This window comes from Grammomys surdaster, unplaced genomic scaffold (assembly GCF_004785775.1).
Source record: "Grammomys surdaster isolate TR1022 unplaced genomic scaffold, NIH_TR_1.0 169, whole genome shotgun sequence".
Lineage (NCBI taxonomy): Eukaryota > Metazoa > Chordata > Mammalia > Rodentia > Muridae > Grammomys > Grammomys surdaster.
The window spans coordinates 8,441,861-8,465,090 of record NW_021604617.1 but is presented as its reverse complement, the minus strand read 5'-3'; the positions used below and the strand labels follow the sequence as shown (position 1 = coordinate 8,465,090).

The following is a 23,230-nucleotide window of genomic DNA, read 5'->3' as shown; positions in this document are numbered from 1 at the left end:
CTGTGAGTGTCCCTGGATTCTCCTGCACACAGCTCTGACTGGTTCTGTTGAGCTATGCTCTGGTCTGTGAGCTGGTCTGTGAGCGTCCCTGGATTCTCCTGCACACAGCTCTGACTCACGGCTCTGACTGGTTCTGGTGAGCTCTGACTGGTTCTGGTGAGCCACACTCTGGTCCTCACACGTGTACAGCTAGCATTTTACCCACTGAGCCACCTCTCCAGCTCCAAAAGGATGGTCTCTGAAAAAGGAATTCTGCCTCCGAGATGGTCTTTGTCCTTGTGACTCTAATGTCAACTGTCCTCTGGGCTCTCCAGTGAACCTAAATGCTCTGCTGACTCACTTCATATGACCCCATAAATAAATGCATGGGGCAAAACCATAAATAACCCCTCAGCCCTACCCAACCCATGTGCACACACACAGACTGGACACACCCCATAGGCTCTGCTTCTCTGGAGAACCTAAGCTAATAAAAGCTTGTTTCAGTTTGGTTTCAAGTACCACACAGATAACGACAAGACATCCTGCTCAATGTCAAAGCCACTTACTAGAGGTAGGAGCTCTGGGAATTTATATGCCACTTCACTTTTGCTTAACAACACATGCAAACCTGCATGGGAGAACAAAGAGACGGTTTTCTGTAGGTCAGACTCGTGTGCAGTTGACTCAACAATCACTCAGCCTTACTAGATACCTTTTTTTTTTTTTTTGGTTTTTCGAGACAGGGTTTCTCTTTATAGTCCGGGCTGTCCTGGAACTCACTCTGTAGACCAGGCTGGCCTCGAACTCAGAAATCCGCCTGCCTCTGCCTCCCAAGTGCTGGGATTAAAGGCATGCGCCACCACCGCCTGGCGCTAGATACCTTTTAAAGAGCAGCTCTGGCCATGTATTGGATTGCAAATTAAGTTATAAAATGACCTGTATTATAAACAAAGCTTTTCAACAAATCAGTATCAGAGGGAGGTAGAGCTCTCCTTCATCAATACTGTTGACATTTTAGAAGTAAGTGCTGGCTGGACAGATACAGCCAGGCAACCAGACCAACTCACACCGCTGGCCAGTGTGGAGTCATCCTGCAGCCACAGGCTTCATTACAGCTACAAGCTGAGATCCTTCTGCAACTGCGCAGAGAAACTGGCCCTGGACTCACGCTCTATGCTGACCCCAACCTCAGGATTAAATTCCCGAGAATTTCCAGTTTAGAGTGAAAGCCAATTTCCTTCCTGTCCACGAGAGGAACATTTTTAGCTCAACCTTAGGGCGCTCCAAAGGCTACTGTTTAGGTCATTCCTCTGACAGAGAGGGCTGATCAGGACCTCTCAGCTCCTGCTCCAGCCTGAGAGGTTTCCGACTCTGCTGGTCATTTCTACAAACCTGTTAAAGACACTGCGGAAGCACTAGCCACACCCTCGCCACCTTGTCTGAGAACTGTGTTTTCTTTGTTTTGTTGTGAGACAAGTTCTTGCTACATAGCCCTGGCTGGTCTTGAACTTGTGGTCAGTCCTTCTGGCTCTGCCTTCCAAGTGCTGGGGTCACAAGCATGTGCCACCACAGCCAGCTGTATAGACTGTTTTGTGTTTTTATTTTGTTCTCTAATCTGATTTCAAACATGCTTATCTATTCCTGGGAGAAGAAGATGCCCAGATAATCCCAGCACAGGCTGCTCAGGAGGTGAAGATAGGCAGAAACGAGTGCACTTCTGGAGCATCTGCTTTTCCCTGTGGATAATTATTAGCCTCAGCTTCTACCCAGACCACCAGGTGCTGGGAGGATGACGTGGCATGTCACTGAGATGCAGGAACCCACAGTTTTTGCCCTCTAGTCTAGTGCTTTGGTCAGGTCACCAATGACCCATGGTTTTTAGTTGTTGAAAGCAGGAGGGGCGGGGCTGGAGAGATGGCTCGGCAGGTTGGAGCACTGCCTGCTCTTCCAGAGGTCCTGAGTTCGATTCCCAGCAACTACATGGTGGCTCACAGCCATCTGTGACGGGATCCAGCACCCTCTTCAGTTGTGTCTGAAGACAGTGATTGTACTTATATACATAAAATAAATTAAAAAAAAGTCTTTAAAAAAGAAAAAAAAAGGAAGAAAGAAAGCAGGAGGGGCAGAAGAGAGCTTTTCCTATGACCAGAATGTTCTCAGTTCTTTTCTTCTGTCCTTTATCCATTTACTCCCTTCCTCTTCCCTTCTTCTCTCTTGTTACTTAGGGATTGGGTCTCACTCTGTAGTGCTGGCCTTGAATTCATTATAGGCCAGGCTAGCCTGGATCTCAGGGTAACCTTTTCCTCTCAAGTCTGGGATCACAGGTATTAGCCAGCACCCACAGCTTTTTGTACTATTTCACTATCCAGATGTTTACAAATAAACGCTCAGAAGCCTGGGTGGACGGGATCTCAGATCACACCCTGATGGACAGACACACTGGTGGATGGGGAGGTCCATCAGCCGGAGAGTATGAGGGATCTCAAAACGGACCTTTCAGAATGGAAGGAGTCATTACTACTTGACTCCGTGACATGGAAGCAATAAAAAACTCCATTCATAATTTAATAATTTAGATAAAATGGGTCAATCCCTTGGAAGTCATTAACTGTCAATACTCACTGAGGAATGGACAACCTCAACAAGGGCATGGTCTATCAAAGGAGGTGAATCAGCAATTAATAACCTCTTCAATATACCAGTTAAGGAAGCCATGACACGGAGTCTCCAGTTTCCCCTTCAGAAATAAACAAAGCAAAACAAACAAAACAAAACAAAGCAAAACAAAAAACCTACAAAACAAACCAAAACACAAAAGTACACCTTCATAGCACATTTAAAAAGTTACTGAGCCACAATCATTCATTACAGGCTCTGTGATGGCAAACAGGAGATCGATATTCTCTAAGTTAAGAGTGAACAAAGGGAACACAGTGTGAGCAGGATAGGAAGGATCTAGAATTCAGAGATCTTGAAGCAATGCTTCGTGGGTGCACACTCACAGCCTCCGGCTCCTGCAGAGGCAGTTCTAGACAGCGCAGTGATTTTAAGTGACTTGTAAATCAGCCTAAGATCAGTAAGACATTCACTTGTAACTGTCTGCTTAAATGGTTATTGATCAGTGAGCAGTAAAGAGTGTAGACAGAAAAGCTATGGTGGCTTTGATGTATTAGCAGTGGCTAAAGGTGAGTGGTCAGTGTGACTTGTAACAGACTGAGCTCAGTTACTAGGATACGATGCACAGAGACGTCAGAATAAGTCCTGCAGGACCGTGTTACGGATCCTGTGCCCAAACACCTCAAAACGCCAGCCTGGCTCCTCTCCCGTTCTGACTCTAAGGTTCTCCATGCCTCAGTCCTCCCACGCATGGATCAAGTGTAGTAATCTCTACACCACAGCAGAATGATCAGACAGGTGAGCACATGCAGAAATCCCAGGATAATGCCCAGCACACAGTAGGTATGCATAAATACCAGTCACTTGGGGGAACTTCAGGGTTCTTTTTTAGGGAGAGGCTTTACCTGCAAGCAAGCGAGAAATTGGGAGGTGAATGCTAACTTTTTCTTGGGAAACACAGTATCTGATGGTTTCCACTGAGTGTCCACAAATACTGAGTGTGATTGGCTGTTCACCATCGGTAAATCCGCCATGACACTGCGTCAGCACAGTCAGGCACTTCTTGTAAGCTTCAATTAACACTTTTTCCTAAAAAAGAGGTTTGCAGCGTAAGTTACAAAAGACTGGGTTGCTACAACATTCATTGAGTACCTCAAGAACTAATATGGCCCAACCCAAACTCAGTCCTCCCCCCCCAGAATGCCACTGTCCTCTCCACAGTGGATGATATCACTTATCAATAAAGCTGTAGAAATCTAGAAGTTACCAGTAATATCCTTTACCTCAGTCATGCTGTCTGGTCTATTATCAAAGTGACAACTTTTTATTTTTTACTTCCCTCAAAACTAGCTACTCTCTCGTTGTCCAGTAACCCAAAGTCACCGTCGCTACATCTCTGAATACCTTCCCCCAACTCGTGTCCCGCCCATCCAGTCTCTCCAGAAAGTAGTTTTTAAAACAAATCGGATCACGGCACTAGGTAGATACTACCAGGGCCCACCTCAGCTACACTATGACTCAGATGACCTCCAGGGTCCTGACATCAGGCAGCCGTCCTCCCCATCCTCCATCTCCAGGGTCCTGACATCAGGCAGCCCCGTCCTCCCCATCCTCCATCTCCAGGGTCCTGACATCAGGCAGCCCCGTCCTCCCCATCCTCCATCTCCAGGGTCCTCCAAGAACCTTCTCAAAGCTCCCAGATGACCACAGGCCTCTCATGACACAGAACGATGAGTTGGCCTCTGAATCAGAAACTCTTTTTTCCCTGTCTAGGAGGTTTTCATACATTGTTCAAGTCTTGTGGATGCTTCTCTGACCTCTGACCTCTTTTTGATGAAAGAAGGCCAAAATTATTTAAGTCACAGGATAAATGTAGCAAAACCAAAAACTTAGTTTTGGATATACATATCCATCATTTTTATAGGCTTAACGTCTGAGGAGGATTATGGAGAAAAGGAACATAATTAGATCAGGGCTTACGTCATTTCCTCCTTACTTATTTCACTTCAGAACTTGAACTTTTGAATCCTTGTTGAGCGTGCTATGAGCTAAGCTTACGAGCACTTCCTCAAACCTCTCGCTTCCCCTCAAGCTTCTGCCTGCCCACTCCATTTTCTTCACAGCCCCCACAAGAAGGAACTCACGTCCAAAGCGCACCAATCCTGCACCATTGAGATCACGTGTGTCAGCTTCATTTGCAGTGTGAAGGCTGCCTCCCATTCCGGCTCCATTTCAATGTGCTGGCCTACCTGACGTGTGATCGGGTCCATTCCCTTAGAAAGCAGAGAGTTTGTGAGAAGAAGAACTAGTTTTTTTCTTCCACAGAAACCTAACCAGTTCAATAAAAAGAAAAAAGAAGCCTCAGGAGTGATGCTTAAGAAATACACATTGATTATTATAGAGACTATTCAAAAGAGGTAAAATTTTAAACTGGAAGTGTCAGGGGAATGTATATACATCTGTCTGTCTGTCTGCCTGCCTGTCTGACTGACTGGCTGGCTGACCATATGTTTGAGACACGGTCTCCTTAAGCAAACATGGCTGGCCTGGAGCACATGGCTCTAGTGCCTCAGTTTCCTCCGTGCTAGCATTACAGATACGAGTCCTCGCTCCCCCGTGTTAGCATTACAGATACGAGTCCTCGCTCCTCCACAGGTTCTGTGTGCTGGTGGTGGCTGAACCCAGGGCCCACAGATAACCAAGCATGCTTCAGCAGCGTTCCGTCCTCAGCCCCTTGACGAGCTTATGAAATGCCACTCAACATGAAATATACAGCTCTATTAGAAGGCAGGTTTTACACTCACTGACATGTAGCCCAGTGTTGAGAGTGCACGTAGAACAGAACCAAGATAAACAGACAAGTGCCCTTTGATACAAACGAGTGTAACTGAAAAAGAACTGGCTAAACTAGCTTGGCGGTTAAGAATCATGTATTAACAGGATGCAGAACACTTCCACGTTTGCAAAAGGAAACAGCCAATGTTGCTACCTTCTTAGAACAGGACCACAGGCTTACCACAGCTCTTCCTCAGTGTTTACAGAGAGATGCCCTAACTTCTGTTAGAACTGCTTACGCTGACTGGTGTCTACTCCTCCATTCTGACTGACATATAGGTATGCTTCACAAAGAGACTAATCAGGAAAGGAGTTTTAGGCCGTACTGTGTGCATATCCCACCAAGAGAACATGGAAACATGGAAACAATAAAGCATGGGCCATCGAGATGGCTCAGGGTACCAGGGTCTAGTGTCACTCTGAGACCCACATGGTAGAAGGAAAGAGCTGATTCTCATACACCATCTCTTGACCACCACACATGTACTGTGGCAAATATACACCAGTGCGCACATGTATACACACACACACACACACACACACACACACACACACGCCCCTTCACAACACAAAACCCAAGCGGCTGTGAGTTTAAGCAGGAGCAAGGCCCACTGGCAGAATGTCTGTCTCCTGTCTGTGTACAGGGTCCCGAGTTTGATATAAGCATCAGAAAACAACTAATTTCTCAAATAATGAACGCAAGTACATTTCCAAGTATGACATTAACAAAACAGCCACACAAAAGGACCTGCAACCACACAGCAGTACTTATAAGAACCCAGATGTATTTTTTTACGTTAAAAGTTTTTTCCTAGCGGGACAGTGGTGGCGCACACCTTTAATCCCAGCACTTGGGAAGCAGAGGCAGGTGGATTTCTGAGTTCCAGGCCAGCCTGGTCTACAGAGTGACAGCCAGGGCTATACAGAGAAACCCTGTCTTGAAAAACAAAACAAAACAAAACAAAACAAAACAAAACAAGTTTTTTCCTTCATGTATTTTGCTTGCATTCACACAGTGCCCATGATGACCAGAAGAGGGCACTGGATCCCTGGAACTGGAGTTACACATGGTTCAGAGCTGTGAAGTGGGTGGATGGTAGAAACCTAATCTGGGTCCTCTGGAGCAGCAGTCATCTCTCCAGTCCCACCAAAACATCTTTTAAAAAATCATATTTACTATCACTGTGTTCTGTGCAAGGACAACTGCGGTCAGAGCTCAGGCCACTTCACTTGTACAGTAAGCACTTTTATGAACAAAGCCACCTTACTGTTCCACTGAAAACATCTCCTGCTGGTTCTCAGGAGCCTCAATTTTAGAGAAATGTCTTGACCTAACTGACCTTTTGGAAATGTGCCCAAAATGGGGTGTGGGGAAGCAAACAGAACTGCGTTGAGCTTCTACATACCTGCATGCACTTGAGCAACTCCAAGAAGGCGTCGAAGCCCTGTAAGAACTTCTGCCTCAGCTCCTCTGACCACTCCGTCGGCTTGCTAATCAACACATACCTACACAGACAGACACAGAGGCTGTGAACACAGAACCGTCAGCTTGCTAATCAACACATATCCACACAGACAGACACAGAGGCTGTGAACAGAGAAGGACTGGTATCTTACAAGCTGTGACGGGTTTGGGAATTAAGGAATACTGACTTGAGATCTAAGATGAGGCTCTGGACTCTCCGGAACTTGAAGGCTTGGAGGGCAGTGTAGCGTTCAAACTGGAATCTGCCCTGGGCATCTCTGTGTTTCAAATGGTCCATGAAGGCCTTAATGATGACCGTCATCAGGTTCTCTTCTGTGATGAGCATTCGAGCCTAGAACAGGGTTATCAGAGAGTCTGCTCACCGCCTCCCACAGACGGCACCATTCGTGTAGCACCCGGACTTCAGATCTTCAGCACAACTGTCTCAGATAATAAGTGCTCTACCAGACTGTCGGAAGACTGTTGTATGTTGTATGTGAATGAGCACTTGCCTACATGCATGCATGTGCAGCATGGATGTGCAGTGTCCACTGAGGCCAGACAGGGCATGATGATGTGACTTCTCCTTAACAGAGACAGTTCTATTCATTATACAGAAAGCACGGCTACTTACTGCAGGGCGCACAGGTCTCTGATTTTCTAAAGTTCAGCACAAAACTGCATTTGTTCCAGTTCACCAGTTGACATTTTTGTTTTTCTGTCTATGTGCATAGAACTCTAGGAAGTGAAAGGTCTCCTAGCTCCTGAGGTTGGCCATCCCAACACAAACTGTTGAGTGGCTTTTGCATTGTTCCAGAGCTGGTGTTTAATACCCCACAGTGTGCATATGGAACAGAAGACTCAGTCTGCAGTGATATGTAAGCATGGCTGCACACACCCACATCTACCTCTTTTTCCCACGGGGAACACACTATTACCCATGACTGCCATTCAGTTCTCACTTGCTACGAACACTTGTAGTTAGAGATTACACATTGCACACACGTAGCGGTGCATACAGGTTGGCTCATTCTTTGTAGCCATCTCTATGGTTGATGTGGAAAGTACGACAGGCACACGTTCCTGTCATATTTACCAGGTTTGGACTGCTGTCATTTGCATTGCTTTTGAGTTTGCGATAGCATAGATGTCACAAACTATCCATCTCATTCTTTTGAGACTGGGTCTCATTGATTTTCATCAACCTTCCTCTGCTCCAGCCCCATCCAGTCCTCATGCCTGAACAGCAAGCACCCTCATCCAATAGGCCATCACCCCGGCGTCAGTGTCACTCTGGGTGGGGCATCACTGCACCTGCCAGGCTAACTTTAATGAGTTAGTTCTTTAAGTACCTAGATTTTAAACTTGAGCATCTAGATCATGACAACCCCAGGTCGAGACTTGTCTGCCATGTCAGGGGAGATAGTAAGTGGGACTGAACAATAGAAGAAGGCCCAGAAATAGATTTGACCCAGACAATAGATGGAAGCAGAGGGTGTGATGAATCTTCATATTCAGATTTCACAGTAGCCCCCATGGGCTTAATATTGAGTAATGTAAAGGAATAAATATGTTAAGAAGAAAACTAAGAACAAATACCTTCATTAAGACGTGTTTAGAAATTCCAGTAATTTCCAAGTCAGAAACCTCAGAGCCATCTTAACCATCACTCACAATTCCACGATCTCAGCAGTCATAGAAGCTACAGTCCTTCAAGTCCCCCAGGCAGCTCTGTAAATCTGACTCAGGCATCCCTGCCAACACCTGGGCTGTGTTGTGTGTACAGTCTTCCCTGACTGCCCCTCAGCCGCTTACATTGCAAAAATCAATCAATCAGTTAATTAACTAACTACCGTGTGTGTGCACAGTGTACGGTAGAGGTTAGAGGACAATCTGTAGGAGTCTCTTCCTCCTCCTTCCTCCTCGCGGGCCGCACCATTGCACTCAGGTGGCAGGCTCAGCAGCAAGCACCTTTGCTAGCTAACTCCCTTGGCCTTGCTGCAATAACTTCTAATTAAGTTCCCCAGATTCACTTTCTTGTCTTTCTCCAATTTACTCCCCAACTTACAAACAGCCAGTCTTTAAGATCACATCTGCAGTGGTAGAGCAAGCTTACTGAGCATGTGTGAGGCCCTGAGTTAGATCCTGGTATTACAGAAACACACACACACGCATGTACACATATGCACACATACATGATAAATCAAAATACAGTGATTCAAGTGTCCTCTCGTGTTCTTAAACACACAATCCTATGATTTACCCTATAACAGCATTCATTCATGAGCAAATTACTGAAAGAAATTCATTAGTAGAACAGTCCTTAACAAAAATAAATGAAAAAAAAATTTGTCTCTCTCTTTTCTAGCTAGCACATGTGCTTGTTAGGGAAGTGCATACAAACGGTTAACACTCCAGAGCCTTGCTCTGTGCTGGGGTCTCCAGGTACCCCAGGCGCTTTGCTCCCCACACAGCGCTACTGTAGACTTTGCACACATCTGCCTTCCTTCAGTCACCACATAAGGTAACTTCCTAAGTGAAGTGTCCAAACTCTTGGACCCTCTCTCAGAAACCAGATTTACTGTGTACTGGTGTTTGCCTGCACAGGTGCGCACTACATTCAAACCTAGTGTCTGTGGAGCCAGGAGGCAGCATTGGAGGGCTGGGACTCGAGTTACAGGCAGTTTTCAGCTGCCATGTGGTGCTGGGAACTGAACCCAGGTCCTCTGGCTGGGAGCGTTAGTTATTCATCTGAGCCACATTTGTTCTGCTCACCGGTTCACATTAAGAAACCATGCCTAATAAATGCTAATAATTTTGTTCAACAAAGTGATTTTTAGTTACCACACATGAAAACCTTGATTAATGGAAGCTCCAAGAGTGTGCTGGCCGGTTTTATGTCAACTTCACACAAGCTGGAGCCATCTGAGAGAGAGTCTCAGCTGAGACAATGCCTCCATAAGACAGTGTTGTCAGCAGGCCTATAAGGCATTTTCTTAACTTCCGATTGATGGGAGAGGGCCCAGCCCATTGTGGGCAGTACCATCCCTGGGCAGATGGTCCTGGGTTCTCTAAGAAAGCAGGCTGAGCAAATCAGTAAGCAGCACCCCACTGGTGCCTCTGCATCAGCTCCTGCCTCCAGGTTCCTGTCCTGTGTGAGTTCCTGTCCTGACTTCCTCCACAGTGTGGAAGCTTGAGCCGAGTAAACCCTTTCCTCCCCACTGTACTTTTAGTCATGGTGTTTCAGCACAGCAGTTACCCTGACTAGGTGAGGGAGCGCCTGCTGAGCCTGAGCAAACAGACAGACCAAGCAGCAGGACTCAGTTGTCTTAGCTGCTCTTTCCTTATGAGGGGGAGGGTCGAGGAGAAGATTCTTCAAGATCTAAGGTGGTATTTGGTGCATTATCTGGTTTAAATGTCAAGAACATATTTGATAAACCAACCAGCTGAATGTTATCAGTCTGAACCACTAGGAAACCCTGTGGGAAAGTAAGCACTGGATTCAAACGGGCTCTCCTCCAGGAGTACCTTGATACTCAAAGGTGTGTTCTGTAGGTTGGCCCTGTCTGACATCTGACTGCCTTCTATAGAGGAGTCCCCTGTCCAGGGACACGCAGGTCTTACCTCTCTTATTCTGTAGCTTAATGGAAACCAAGAGCGTTCTCTAGTCTTTCAGTACTTACAAGTGAAGGAACTGTGAATATCTGAACCGAGAGGTCTGCGACTGAAAACTCTCTGTCGTGGTCATCTGTCACATAATCTCTCTGCAAACGCTCATAGTTCTAGTAAGAAGGCAAAAAGAGGCAAGGAGTGCCGGCTATGAGTTACAGAGGAGAGGCAGACACTACTCACCAGAGTAGGTGCGGTGAAGAACTGGACAGACAGAGCAGTCACCGACACTGCTCGCTCGTGATCATCCTCCATAAAATCTCTCTGCAACTGCCGGTAATTCTAAACAACAAGGGGGAGATTCACCTCTAATCCACAGCTACCAAACGGTTAGGATCATACTGAAACGTCAGTGCTGGAGATGGCAACCGAGGGCACTGCTAGGACAACGAACACTGCTTCAGGAGAGCTGTGACAATTGGCTTTTCTGGAGCCCAAAGAGGGAGTCAGAACTCCTATCACCCTGAGGCCACTGTACACTGGGGTGGGAGAGGGACACAGCAACATCATGCTGTCTGTCCCCAAACCAGGCTTGCGCTGCTTAGGAACACACACAAGCATGTGACTCCTTCAAGGTCACCATCAATAGATTCGGAAATAGGACACAGACACAGATGTTCTGGAAAAAAGAGCTCTCCAAACGACAATCACGAGCTTCCTTGGCTTACAATTTCTACTTGGGGACATACATAAAGTAAGTCTTAGCAGCATCATGTGCTGCGGAAGCCAAACTGTGAGCCAACCCTCAACCATCAATTCACCACGCCCATCCTGACCCAAGAGCAGCACAGGCCTCTGAGAACTCTGACAGTAGGCTGAGACTGATTCATAATGGCACAGAGCGGCGCCTCCATCACTTCACGTCTCAGTCACTGCGTTTTTATTTTTTTGGGGGACGGGGCAGGTAAGGAGTCTACACCTTTATTAATAAAGGGAAAAAAGACTGTGAAGTTTCTTAGACTTTCACCTGGATAGCCTAACAACTCACGGTTAAACACTAATATTTTTGGAGTTCATATACTATAGTTATTCCTTATATAACCTATTTGTTTATCATCAAAACCGAGGGGAAAAACCCTACTTACTTTTGCGAATCGGACAGCAAACAGCTTCTTATACTTGAGATCCATGAGCAGGCTGCTCATGAACAGCTGATGGTACACACTCCGAGCACCTTCAGAAAGAGCAGAGCGTGAGACAGGCTGGAGTCCACTTCCACAGCTTCGTGTGTCTCAAACAAGGACAAACTCTCTCCACTTTGTTCAGAACCTGACGTTTGTAATTAATCCCTTTGTTTTTAAAAGGATTTTACTTTAATTATCTACATGTTTGTTCATGTATGCACGTGTGTCCAGGAGATCACGGAACTGGCCTTGGCAGACGCTGTGAGCCACATGATATGTATGCTGGGAACGGAACTTGGGTCCTGTGCTAGAGCCATATGCCCTCTTAACCATGGAGCCGTATCTCCACCCTACGATAGTTTTAAAAATAAAATGCATGCAAAGTTAATTCTCCTCCCCTTTGTTCTGAAGGAGAACATTTTGTAAGGGAGGGAACAACCTTTATATTTTATTACAAAATTTATTTAGAGTTAGGGAAGGTAGCACATGCCTGTACTCCCAGCACCCTAGAGACCAAGATAGGGGGACTGAGGGATCCACAGCACCTAGGCTCTAGGCCCGTAAAAGCTGTTCACTCCGGATTACACAACTCCCTACAATGTTCTACAAAAGTAGGGTCAGAGCGCTGATGTCTGTGTGTTTGCTAAAGGCTGGGTGTATTCTCTAGTGACTGAATCTAGCTTTGCAACTGTAATTTTAAAAAGCATAAATATATTTTTTAACAACATTTTCAGATGGAAAGAAACTTTGATCCCTCAACCCTTAGAAGCAACAAACAAATCACCTTTCCATAATTTGGAATCATTAAGCATCAGTCTGTCAACCAGAGAAGAGTTTTCACCATCTGGGCCTTCTTGTAATCCAACTTGACACAAAATCCGGCGAAGGCCATCTTTAAACAGAAGGAAGAGCAGTCAGTCATGGGACAGAAACCAAAAACTTCAAATATTAACAGAAGATGACTTCCAGGGGCTCCAGAGCGCCACATGACTTAATGGTGGTTAAACTGAGAAGAGGGGAGTATTAGCTGTTTTAGTTTTCTGAAAAGGAGAAAAAAAATAGAAATCTCAAATTACAAACATCTCTCATTTTAGGATGTCAGAGTTAATGTCTGTCAGGATGGCAATGGCCTTCTCTGCTTTACTGAACTTAATTCAAGAAAAAGAATCCCCAACTGCCAATAAAATGCTGTTCTCTAGGCATTTATGCTAGTAGAAGCAGATGTAGTGAAATTGGCCATAAACACCATTGTGTTTAAGGAAGCTATTCTACAACGCTGGTAACAAGAACCATGACCCCTATGCTATAATATGCATCAACATGGGTTATTAGTGCTATGTAACATTTCCCATCAAGCTGAAACCTACTACAGCTCAGCCACGAGAGGCCTGGGAGACAGACCCCCACGCCTTGTGTATGTCACACTCTAGACAAGCTCGCCAGCATATGTGCATGGGGTGTCTCGAATGCATTTTTTAACCACCAGTTCAGTGTGGTGTTTTGGTAACAGCCTTCAATACAAATATTAAGGACCTTCCCGACAGTAAACATTATGATGTCTTGCCTACCTAAGACAGGTGGCATAGACCTATCCCTAAGTCATCCAACGTGCATTTTTGGCTTTGGGTGTGAGATTCACAATTGTAGTATATTACAATTGCCTCTTTGTAAGCAGAGAAAAGAGAAATCTAAAACTGAGCCAACATAAACTAGTATGTCCAAGTACACATTTTCAGAGATGCAAAGTACTGGTCTTGTACACAAGCTGGAGGAGGCCAAACATTTCAATGACTTAAATTAACTCTATTTAAACTGTGTCACCACTGGGTTTTAATCATGGCAGCATTTTTTGGCTTCACTTGCGAAGCCCTCGACAGGCTGTGTCACTGAAAATTGTTCTTTTTGTCAAGTTATTTAGAGACGGTCTCAACATACTAAACCTACCTGAGTATCCAATAACACTTCCCAGCCAAGACAGAGCTTTCAAACCAAAATTCTGATGAGCGGCCACGGAGGAGTGCATAACCTGAACCTTGAGCGGCTTGGTCTGCCTGCTGGTGTTCCTCTTAAAGGAAACAGGGGGGAGAGGAGACAGACTTAAAACAGCTGTTTTAAGAGGCAGAAAGACGTCAGCATTCTTAATACAAGCACACCTCAGTATCTGTGGAATAAAGCACTTTTTTTTTAAATTTAGGGATTCCAGTTAGTCTCTAGGTGAATCTGAAGATTCAGAGACAACAGTAAGAGACCGCACCTTGGTCACCAGTGCCTCTGGTCATGTGTTTGAAAACCTAAGGAGTCAATCACAAATAGCTTAAATACTCACGTAAGCTTGCTTTCTGCCTTTGAGTTCTTAAACGATATGATTTACTTAGAAGTTCACTGCACATGTGCGTGCAATCAACTTTCAAACCACGCTAATATCCACAAAACACGCAGCATCTCAAGTATTTCAAAGAGCACAGTTCAGTGCTCACCCAGTACACAACCAATATTTCCCAATGCACCCACCCCTGAATTCAGAGCTCCTCCGACGGCTGCCTCTCACTGGGATTAAAGGTAGGTGGCACTGTACCCAGCTAGAGGATTTGGTCTTTTAAGGTTTTATTTTTGAATTGTATGTGTATGGGTGCTTTGCCCCCATGGATGTCTGCATACCACATGCACACAGTGCCTGCGGAGGCCAGTGGAGAGTGTCAGTCTACTGCACTGGTGTTACAGATGACTGTTAGCTGTCCCGTGGGCCCTGGGATTTGAATCTGGATCTTCTACAAGAGCAGCCAGTGCTCTTAAGGCCGGACCTTATCGATTTAGCTCCACAAATACTTTATTCTGAAAGCTAAGACCTTATACCTACTGAACGTGGGCCTGCTCCTTCCCCCTGAGCCACCACAACTCTGCTCGTCCCTCATACAAGTGATCATCCATTGCTTGCTTGTTTCACTGTCGAAGCAGCCAAGAGCTGTACACAGTGTAGCGCCTACAGAGTGCCCTTCCTTCTTAAATGTGGAGTAACAGTCTATTGTAAATGTATGCTACGTTTGTCTGCTCACCTGGCACGAACCCCTGGCACGGGGTTCTTTAAATTTCTCTTTTACCTGCATACCTAGAAGCAAAGCTACTGGCTCATAAAGTAATTCTACTTTTAATTTCTAGAGAAACTGTCACGTAGCTTTCTGCAGTGGCTCCTGTCCATGCATGTGCCCATCAGCACTCCCTAGCCCCCTGGTGACTATTTTTCTGGACAGAACTCATTCCAGAAAGCGTAGGTAGCTGGCTGCCGCAGTCAGAGTGTGTCCATGTCCCCACGTTCTTACTGGCTATTTATCTCTGTCAGAGAAATGTCTACTGGGTCCAGCAACACTTCCTGAACACACAACTTCACTTCCTTTTATGTCTTGTCTGGGTTCTCTCTTTACCTCATCCCCATAACCTACTTTTAACATGGATGGCTTTCTGTGCATGCACACATCATACACATCTGTGTTAGAAATGGATTTTCCAAATCTGTCTCTTGACATTAGGTATAGAATATTCTGTTAGACAGAAATTTGCTATGGCTAAAAATATATTTCTTTTCTTTTCTGACTCCTGAGGTCTAGTCTTAGCAAAGCTATGTCTGTTTTGTAGTCACTCAGTTTCTTCACAAGACTAAGCATATCTGGATTCTTCTGTATCAACCAATACACCTGGCCACTCTTAAGCAAATACCACCAGGGGTCATAAACACTAATGTCAAGGATCCACTGGCATGTAAGGAGACATGAAAAACAACCATTAACATGTATTTACATACAGGTCAAAAATCAAGGACATAGCAATGAGTCTAGCGTTTCTGTGTGAAATATGGGATGCTTCATGACTCTGTACTGGTGGCATGCTATCTTGTCTGCACTGGTCCTACTTGCATCCATGTGCCACTGCAGCAAGCTCTGACTGCCTTTCCAGTTCAATTTCTCATACTTCTGAACACAGCATCTTAGAGTGACTGCCAGACCCATTCATGGGCATCTTTAAACATCAGAGAACTCAAACTTAGACCTCATAAATACATTTTTATTCAAAATTTGCCATAAGAACAAGAATGGTAAAAATTGGGTAAACATTATCATTTGCCCAGGCCCACCTACTGGGAACATTTTATCCCAAATAATCTATTAGCAGCACATTGGCTTTCTACACACGCACACACCATAGCCTATTAGACTTAGATATTATGATAGCATTTCCTGAAAGTAAGAATCTATGCGTTTGTATGGTCATGGCACAGCCTCTAATCATTTACAGAGAATGTTCAGTAAGAAAGGCAAATTTAACAGATGGGTACCAATTCAAGAACATAAGAATGGCAATTCTTTTCCTTCCTTCTTTTTTTTTTTTTTTTTTCTTAAATTTATATAAGCTCTTAAGAGGCAGAGTCAGGTGGATGAATCTCTGCTGAGTTCAAGGCCAGACTGATCTACTTACTGAGTTCCAGGTCAGTCAGAACTTCATAAGTGTTAGTCTTTAAAAAAAAAAAAAACCCATAAAAAACAAAAACATCACAAATTAAAACAAGTGATCTGAGGGAAGTAGCAATCTCTAGGGAGGGAGAATAGGATCAAGAAGAAACAAAGCCCAGGCCTCCAGGCTGCCTGTGCACAGAAGCAGCTGTCTGCAATGGACGGCAGAGGCAGAGGAACCAGGAAGACACTTGAAGGTCAGCCTCAGTTACATCCTGCTGAGCTTGTGATCAGAATGGGCTAACAGGATACTATCTCAAGGGAACAAACAAAAAATAAAAATCCTAAAGCAAGCAGGAAGAGAGTAAGACAGAAGCTCTCTATGGGTGTTCACAACCTTACTTCTAACTACATACTGAAGACATTGTACAACACGTAAAAATCTTTTTAGAAAAGAACAACTGCATAAAATGCAGTTATATGGAATAATTAAAAATAAACCTAAGCTAATCCCAGCACTCGGGGGAGGTAGGTTGACCTCTGAGTTCAAGGCCAGCTTGTTCTACTGAGTGAGTTCTAGGACAGTCAGGGCTACACAGAGGGACCCTGCCTTGACCCCCAAAGCCCAAATTCATACACAAACTTAAGTGTGGGGAATATTTTTCTTTTAAAAAAGCAAAATACTAAATGCTACTAAATACTGAATATACCTGGTCACAGTATGCCAAAAAGTACTTTTCTTGAATTTCCATATTGCTCATAAAGGCTGGTTTAGTTCCTAAAAGTCAGCGTGGAACCCTCACAACTAAAAACAGGCAGTGGTTCGGAGCACTTGCTGCTCTTGCAGAAGCCCCAGCTCGGTGTCCAGCACCTACGTGACAGCTCACAGCGGCCTGTAATTCCAGCTCCAGAGCACCCAATGCTTTCTCCTGATCTCCTAAGGGACCAGCAGATGACACGGATACAAACATGGAGGCAAAACACTCACACACATAAAGTATATCTAAAAATAATTACAACAGAGCAAAACATCAGGACCACGGAGGTGGCTCAAGGTGTCAAGTGCAAAGAGCCTTGTAAGATTTCTCTGAGGAGACGGGAAAACAGAAGACACGTGACTTCACTAAGTATCAGTTATTCCGTTGGCTATCTTTCTTACAGAGCTTGAGAGAAGTAGAGTAATCGATGACAAGAAACATGAGCTTTAAACAAAACTCAGGTGATACTGGACTTATGAAGGCAAATGTCCTAATAAATGCTGAACTACAGAGTTAATCTTAAGATAATAAAGAAAAAAAAAAAAAGACCTGTTTTTAAATCACTTACCACAATGACTGTCTTTGCTTGATCACAGTACTGGAAATCTCCATATCGGACAGACCTACGCCCCTGGAAAAGACATTTAAAACTAACTGTGAAAGCATTATACTTAGCACGGCTAGCCTGCAAACCAGAAAATATGCTCAAACATGTAACAGCCTGAGGCAGTCCTTAGTATTCTAACATCTGTCCTAGACACCAATGAAAAACTAAAATTGTTCTTTAATGCTCTCCTCAATGCTTAAACTACCGGGTGTGTGTGTGTGTGTTACCCTGACAACAGATCCTTTATTCTACCAGACTTCTACAATGACCATTCTCATGGCCCAGTATTTTTAATCACTGAAAAGAATTAGGGCAACTGTATATTCTTTTTAATGTTCTACCTGGTAACTGCTTAGTTACAGTAATATATATTTGGGCCAATATTCAAATGAAATAAAAGAAAATTAGCCTAGAGATATTTACTTTTAACTACTGTTTCTAGTCCAGCTTATTCATAACAGAAACTCAGTTTCTTCAATCCCAGACATTGAGACGTAGAAGCATGAAAATCTCTGTAAGTTCGAGGCTAGTATAGTCAACACAGAAAGTTCTAGCCAGCCAGGACTATGCAGCGAGACCTCACATGAAAGACTGCTGAGTTTCTTATGATAACTACGTACATCTCGGTCAACGGTGGTTGCGAAGCCGATGGCCTCCTTCTGTGTGCAGTTCACGGCTTTCTGCAGCGTGTAGATGACCTGTTCGTAGGTGTGGACCTCGTCATTGAACAGCATGCAGTAGTAGGTGTCACTCTTCTCTCTGTGGAGAAAACCTCAGCGACATGAATGCAGTGTAAGGAGTGGGCGTGTCCATCAAGGCAGCAGCTGTGGGCATGCGCAGTAGCAGAGGCCCCGAGGGAGGGAGACCAGAATCAGTGCTGGCCAAAGGGCTCTGGCTGACAGGCTTCTAGCCAGATGGTTACGGATATGGCAACTATTATCAGAGAAGCCCACTAGAGTGCTCTGTGTTAGTGGCCCTGGGCAATTAACTGAAAATAAAGTCAAACCAAACCAAACCAAAAGCCAGGCTGTGGTGGCACATGCTTTTAATCCCAGCACTTGGGAAACAGAGGCAGGCGGATCTGTGAGCTCGAGGACAGTCCAGTCTATAGAGGGAGTTCTAGGACTGCTAGAACCCCCTCCCATACACACATATGAGAGGAAAGAGGAAGAAAGGAAGAGAGGGAGAGAGGAAGGGAGGGAGGGAGAGAGAGACACACACACAGAGACAGAGACAGAGAGAAGAAAAGAGAGAGCTACCTGTTTCTCAGGCATTCAACTCAGAGCTGAACTGACCAACTGAATTTCACGAATACAGAATTAGGACGTCTAAATAACTGTCAACATTTCCAAACTAGTACACCACCACCCTGTCCTATTAAAAACACTTTACCCTGCTGGGTGGTGGTGGCGCAGGACTTCAGATCCCAGGTTTCAGGAGGCAGAGGAAGGTGGATCTCTGAGTTTGAGGCCAGCCTGGTCTACAGAGTTCTAGGACAGTCAGGGCTACATGGAGAAAGACTGTTACAAAAACAAACAAATAAACAAAGCAGCTGACACACTACCCACAATCGTAATTGTCTAGAACACACTGACAATAGAGAGAGGTCAACCTCTGGTGACTGACGTCCAATTATTCTAGTGACCTTCTAACGACCAACCTCCAGTCTCTCCAGCCCACAATCACCCTCAGCTACGAAACAAGGTCCAACAAGCAGGGAGTGACTTTTCAGAAGAGAAAAGGCCATGTGAGGCGAGCATGTAGCCAGGGACAAGCAGCCAGTCCTTTTAACACAGCTGTGGCTGAATTCAACTGTCTCATCACAAGACGATGACCTCAATAGTCTAAATAAAAATGGTGGATGTCCAGGAAAATAGCACAGTCTTGAATGAAATTTAAAATTAGAAGCAAAATGCCTAAAGTTGTATTTAAGCCTTTCATAAATCCCTTAAATACACTTATATATAGAAGAGCTCATCCCCTGACCCCTCTCCAGCTTCATTAGTGGGCACAGTGGCGTGCCTTTAATCCCAGCACTTGGGAGGCAGAGGCAGGGGCATCTCTTGGGTTTGAGGTCAGCCTGGCTACAAAGGACGGAGAGGTGAGGGTTCATGTGGGTTCTTTCTAGGGATCAAATTCAAGCTGTCAGGTTTGCCGCCAAGGACTCAACCTGCTGCGCCATCTTGCTAGTTCTACATAGGTTAACACTGTTATAAACCAATCAACTTAGGAAAACCTTCATTGATTAATCATACAAACTGCAAAACTGTAAGACCAAACTTAAGATTCTGCTAAAATCTAACCATTTTTTAAAAAAGCACTAGGACAGTAAGGTGGCTAAGCAGGTAAGCACAGTTGCTGTCTGTCTGACAATCTGACTTCGATCCCCAAGACCTGTTAGATAAACTGCCTCCTGCTGGCTCTCCTCTGACTTCCATCATATGCCAGTGTAAATACTCCCTCCTCCCCACGCACAAATAAATGAATGAAAAAATGTAGTAATTTTAAAAGAAAGACTACGACTTCTCCTTGCTGTGTGAAAGATGTTAAAATTTAGCAGTTCTATACACATGAGGAATGGACAATACTTACGCCACTTCTAGGTCATCAGGCAGTTCACTTTCTTTTTCCCAGGTCAGTATATCTACTGCGTATCGAAACATAATGGCAAAAATGTTGTAAGTTCTCGCTATCACATCTTCTGATAGATGCACAAGAGGATCCTGAGGGAGAACGGAAGACACAACCCATTAGTGCACACTGTCTTCTTCTGCCTTCCAGCTCCAACTCTCAAACACAGGAAGGCTGACAGGTTCATTTAATGAATTTAATCCTGTATGTGTGACAAAATACAAAATTAAACTTCCTAAAATGTTTTCTTTCAGTGATCTCAATTTTAAATCAGCTGAGCCAAAATACCAAGACACTCAAACACCCAGTAAATATAACTAAACATTCTGGAATGGCACACAGGAATCTCTATATTATAACATCAAACCATCTTTCCAGCTTTGTGTGGGAAGCTCCAGGCGGCAGAATTGAGGAAAGGTCTGCAGTCAAGCATAACCATCTGAGTTCGATCCCCGAGGCCTACACGGTGGCCCAAGAGAACCCATTCCTGCAAGGTGCTCTGACTTTCACATGATCGTGTGGAAACCATGTGTACACACACACACACACATACACACACACACACACACACACGCCCCCCAAAACCCTACAAAAGGAAAGACAATCAGCTATCAAATTTACAGGGAGGGAAGAAAACAAGCCTTTTCCCATGTAGGACCCGGGAGATGTTTCCTAAATTCACAAAGGAAGTGTCACACAGTGTACTGTGGTCTCTGACACCCACTAGCTTTTCTGTTCACTCCTTATGCCAAGGGCCACGTGGAATTTTGACGGGTGCTTGTTAACTGCCGCGGTGATGGGAGACACTGCAGTTTAACGAAGGGGAACCAGGTATGCTCAACACAACATACCCAACGGCCTAAATGCCTGCTCAGCAAACTTTCTCCATCATCAGACAGTACTTGCAATAGTTAATCTTTTTAAATTATTTTTAGTTTACTGGTATGGATGTTTTGCCTACAAGGGTTTATGTGCAGCCTATGCTTGCCTGGACTCTGATGAGGTCAGAAGAGTTGGTCATATTCCTCATAGAGGAGTTACAGATTGTGGTAAGCCATTATGTGAGTGTTGGGGATTGACTCTGGGTCCTCTAGAAGAGCAGCCAGTGCTGCTCTATCAAGCTGCTGAGCTATCTCTCCAGCCCTGCAACGGTCAATGTTGATTGGCATGTTGAGGAAATCTGGTATTATCTGGGTCTGTTCTGGGTCATTTCCACAAAGGTTTACTGAGGAGGGCAATCTACCCTCAAAGTCAGGCGCACCTTCTGATAAGGAGCCAGCAGGAAAGAGGTCCAGGCAGACGCCTCTCTGAGTTCACGTCTGAGCAAGTGCAGCTAGAGCTGCTGCCATCAAACTCCAGCCTCTGAAACGTCTGGCTTCCACAGTGACTGAGCGTTAGAGACTCTCCAGCAACTCCCAGGGCTGCAGTGCCAACAGGGGTTGCTGAGGTTCAGTCTCTCCAGCGTGCAGATGGCCACTGCTGGCCAGGCCAGCTCCTCCTGCATAAGCCCAGATTCTACTAATTCCCCCTTTGGAATATATCTGTACTTGCTGGTTCTATTCCTTTACAGAACCCTGCCTGGTCAGACTTTAAGTCACTACAGGATGTGGGGCTCTGCTCTACAACTCTGCTGCTATAATGGGAAAGAGGTTACAGACAATATGTTCAAACAGAAGCGCGGGCTGGAGTGGGGCTCAGCATCAGTGCACTGGCTGCACCTCCAGAGGACCTGGGTTTGATCCCCATCATCTCCACGGTAGCTCACAGTATCTGTGACTCTGGTCCCACAGGGATTTGACACTCTCTTCTGGCCTCTGAGGACACTGTATCTACATAGTATAGAGACATACAGGCAGGCAAACATCCATACACTAAATAAAAGGTGTGTGTTTGGCCGGGCGGTGGTGGCGCACGCCTTTAATCCCAGCACTTGGGAGGCAGAGGCAGGCGGATTTCTGAGTTCGAGAGTTCGAGGCTAGCCTGGTCTACAGAGTGAGTTCCAGGACAGCCAGGGCTACTCAGAGAAACCCTGTCTCGAAAAACCAAAAAAAAAAAAAAAAAGGTGTGTGTTTGGGATAATTCCTTGTTCACTGTGTAAGGGTTGTCTTTCTATCAGGCAGACGTGGATCTCTGTACCAGCAGAGAGCTGAGTGTTGGGACATTGGCGTTGTTATTTCTATTTCATCACCTTCTGATTGGTTTAGTAAAGAGCTGACAGCCTATAGCAGGGCAGGAGAGGAAAGGTGGGACATCTGGGCAGAGACAGGAACTCTGGGAAAGAACCAGGTACAGGGGTAGGTGGTGATGGGGTGACTGGTCTGTCAGACACGAAGGAAGAAATAGGTGCTGGGATTGAAGTAGGGGCAACACTCCCGTGGCTAAACGTAAATTAGAATAAATAAGTTAATTAAGTTACATAAGCTGGCTGGGGAAAAGTCTACCATACAAGGTCTGAACTGTCATAAATAAACATGTCTCTGTGTCATTATTTGGAAGCTGGTAGGTCAGAGACAATCTGGGGATACACACACACACACACACACACACACACACACAGAGAGAGAGAGAGAGAGAGAGAGAGAGAGAGAGAGAGAGAGAGAGAGAGAGAGATACACACACACATCTTTAAAACAATGAAGTATGACTGTATTCAAAAATATTTATAAATAAAATTCAGATTTCACATCACTTTTGCATGACAAAATACTATTCTGTTCTTTTTACTCAAATTATTTTACTTTTATTCTTTTGTATGCATACGTGTATGTTTATGTATGTAGGTAGGTACATGTGCACATGTGTACATGTGTATAGAGGCCAGAGCTGATATGAGGTGTCTTTTTCTACTCTTTCTACTTTTTTTGAGGCAGGGTCTCTTGCTGAAGCTGAAGGCTAGTCTAGCTAACCAGTTTGCCAAGGACATGAGTGTAGCAGACCCCCCTAATTAACTGACTGGATATAAAGATGACAAGAAGCCAATCGTTGGGGGAGGAGGAGGCAGGCCTTCCGGGTCGGAGAGGGGAAGAGGGACACAGGAGGAAGGAACGGTCTTTATGCACATCGAGGCAGGAGTGAAAGGAGGTAGGATGCAGACCAGGACC

The 23,230-nt window shown here is 45.0% G+C and overlaps 1 protein-coding gene across 2 annotated transcripts in view; it reads right to left on the bottom strand.

Moving 5' to 3' along the window:
* The window catches only part of Ubr2 (ubiquitin protein ligase E3 component n-recognin 2), an 84,748-nt gene that overhangs the window by 41,329 nt on the left and 20,189 nt on the right, over positions 1-23,230 (bottom strand). The window contains exons 5-16 of one of the 2 annotated variants that reach the window (XM_028766519.1): positions 20,091-20,221; positions 18,119-18,257; positions 17,460-17,522; positions 13,636-13,756; positions 12,476-12,583; positions 11,653-11,741; positions 10,751-10,849; positions 7,087-7,250; positions 6,840-6,939; positions 4,743-4,871; positions 3,504-3,687; positions 549-610 (exon numbers count right to left, since the gene is read on the bottom strand). In XM_028766519.1, coding sequence (XP_028622352.1) covers positions 549-610; positions 3,504-3,687; positions 4,743-4,871; positions 6,840-6,939; positions 7,087-7,250; positions 10,751-10,849; positions 11,653-11,741; positions 12,476-12,583; positions 13,636-13,756; positions 17,460-17,522; positions 18,119-18,257; positions 20,091-20,221 — 1,389 coding nt within the window. Of the gene's footprint in view, positions 1-548; positions 611-3,503; positions 3,688-4,742; positions 4,872-6,839; positions 6,940-7,086; positions 7,251-10,581; positions 10,681-10,750; positions 10,850-11,652; positions 11,742-12,475; positions 12,584-13,635; positions 13,757-17,459; positions 17,523-18,118; positions 18,258-20,090; positions 20,222-23,230 lie in introns of both variants that reach the window. The other variant, XM_028766521.1, reaches the window with a different exon arrangement.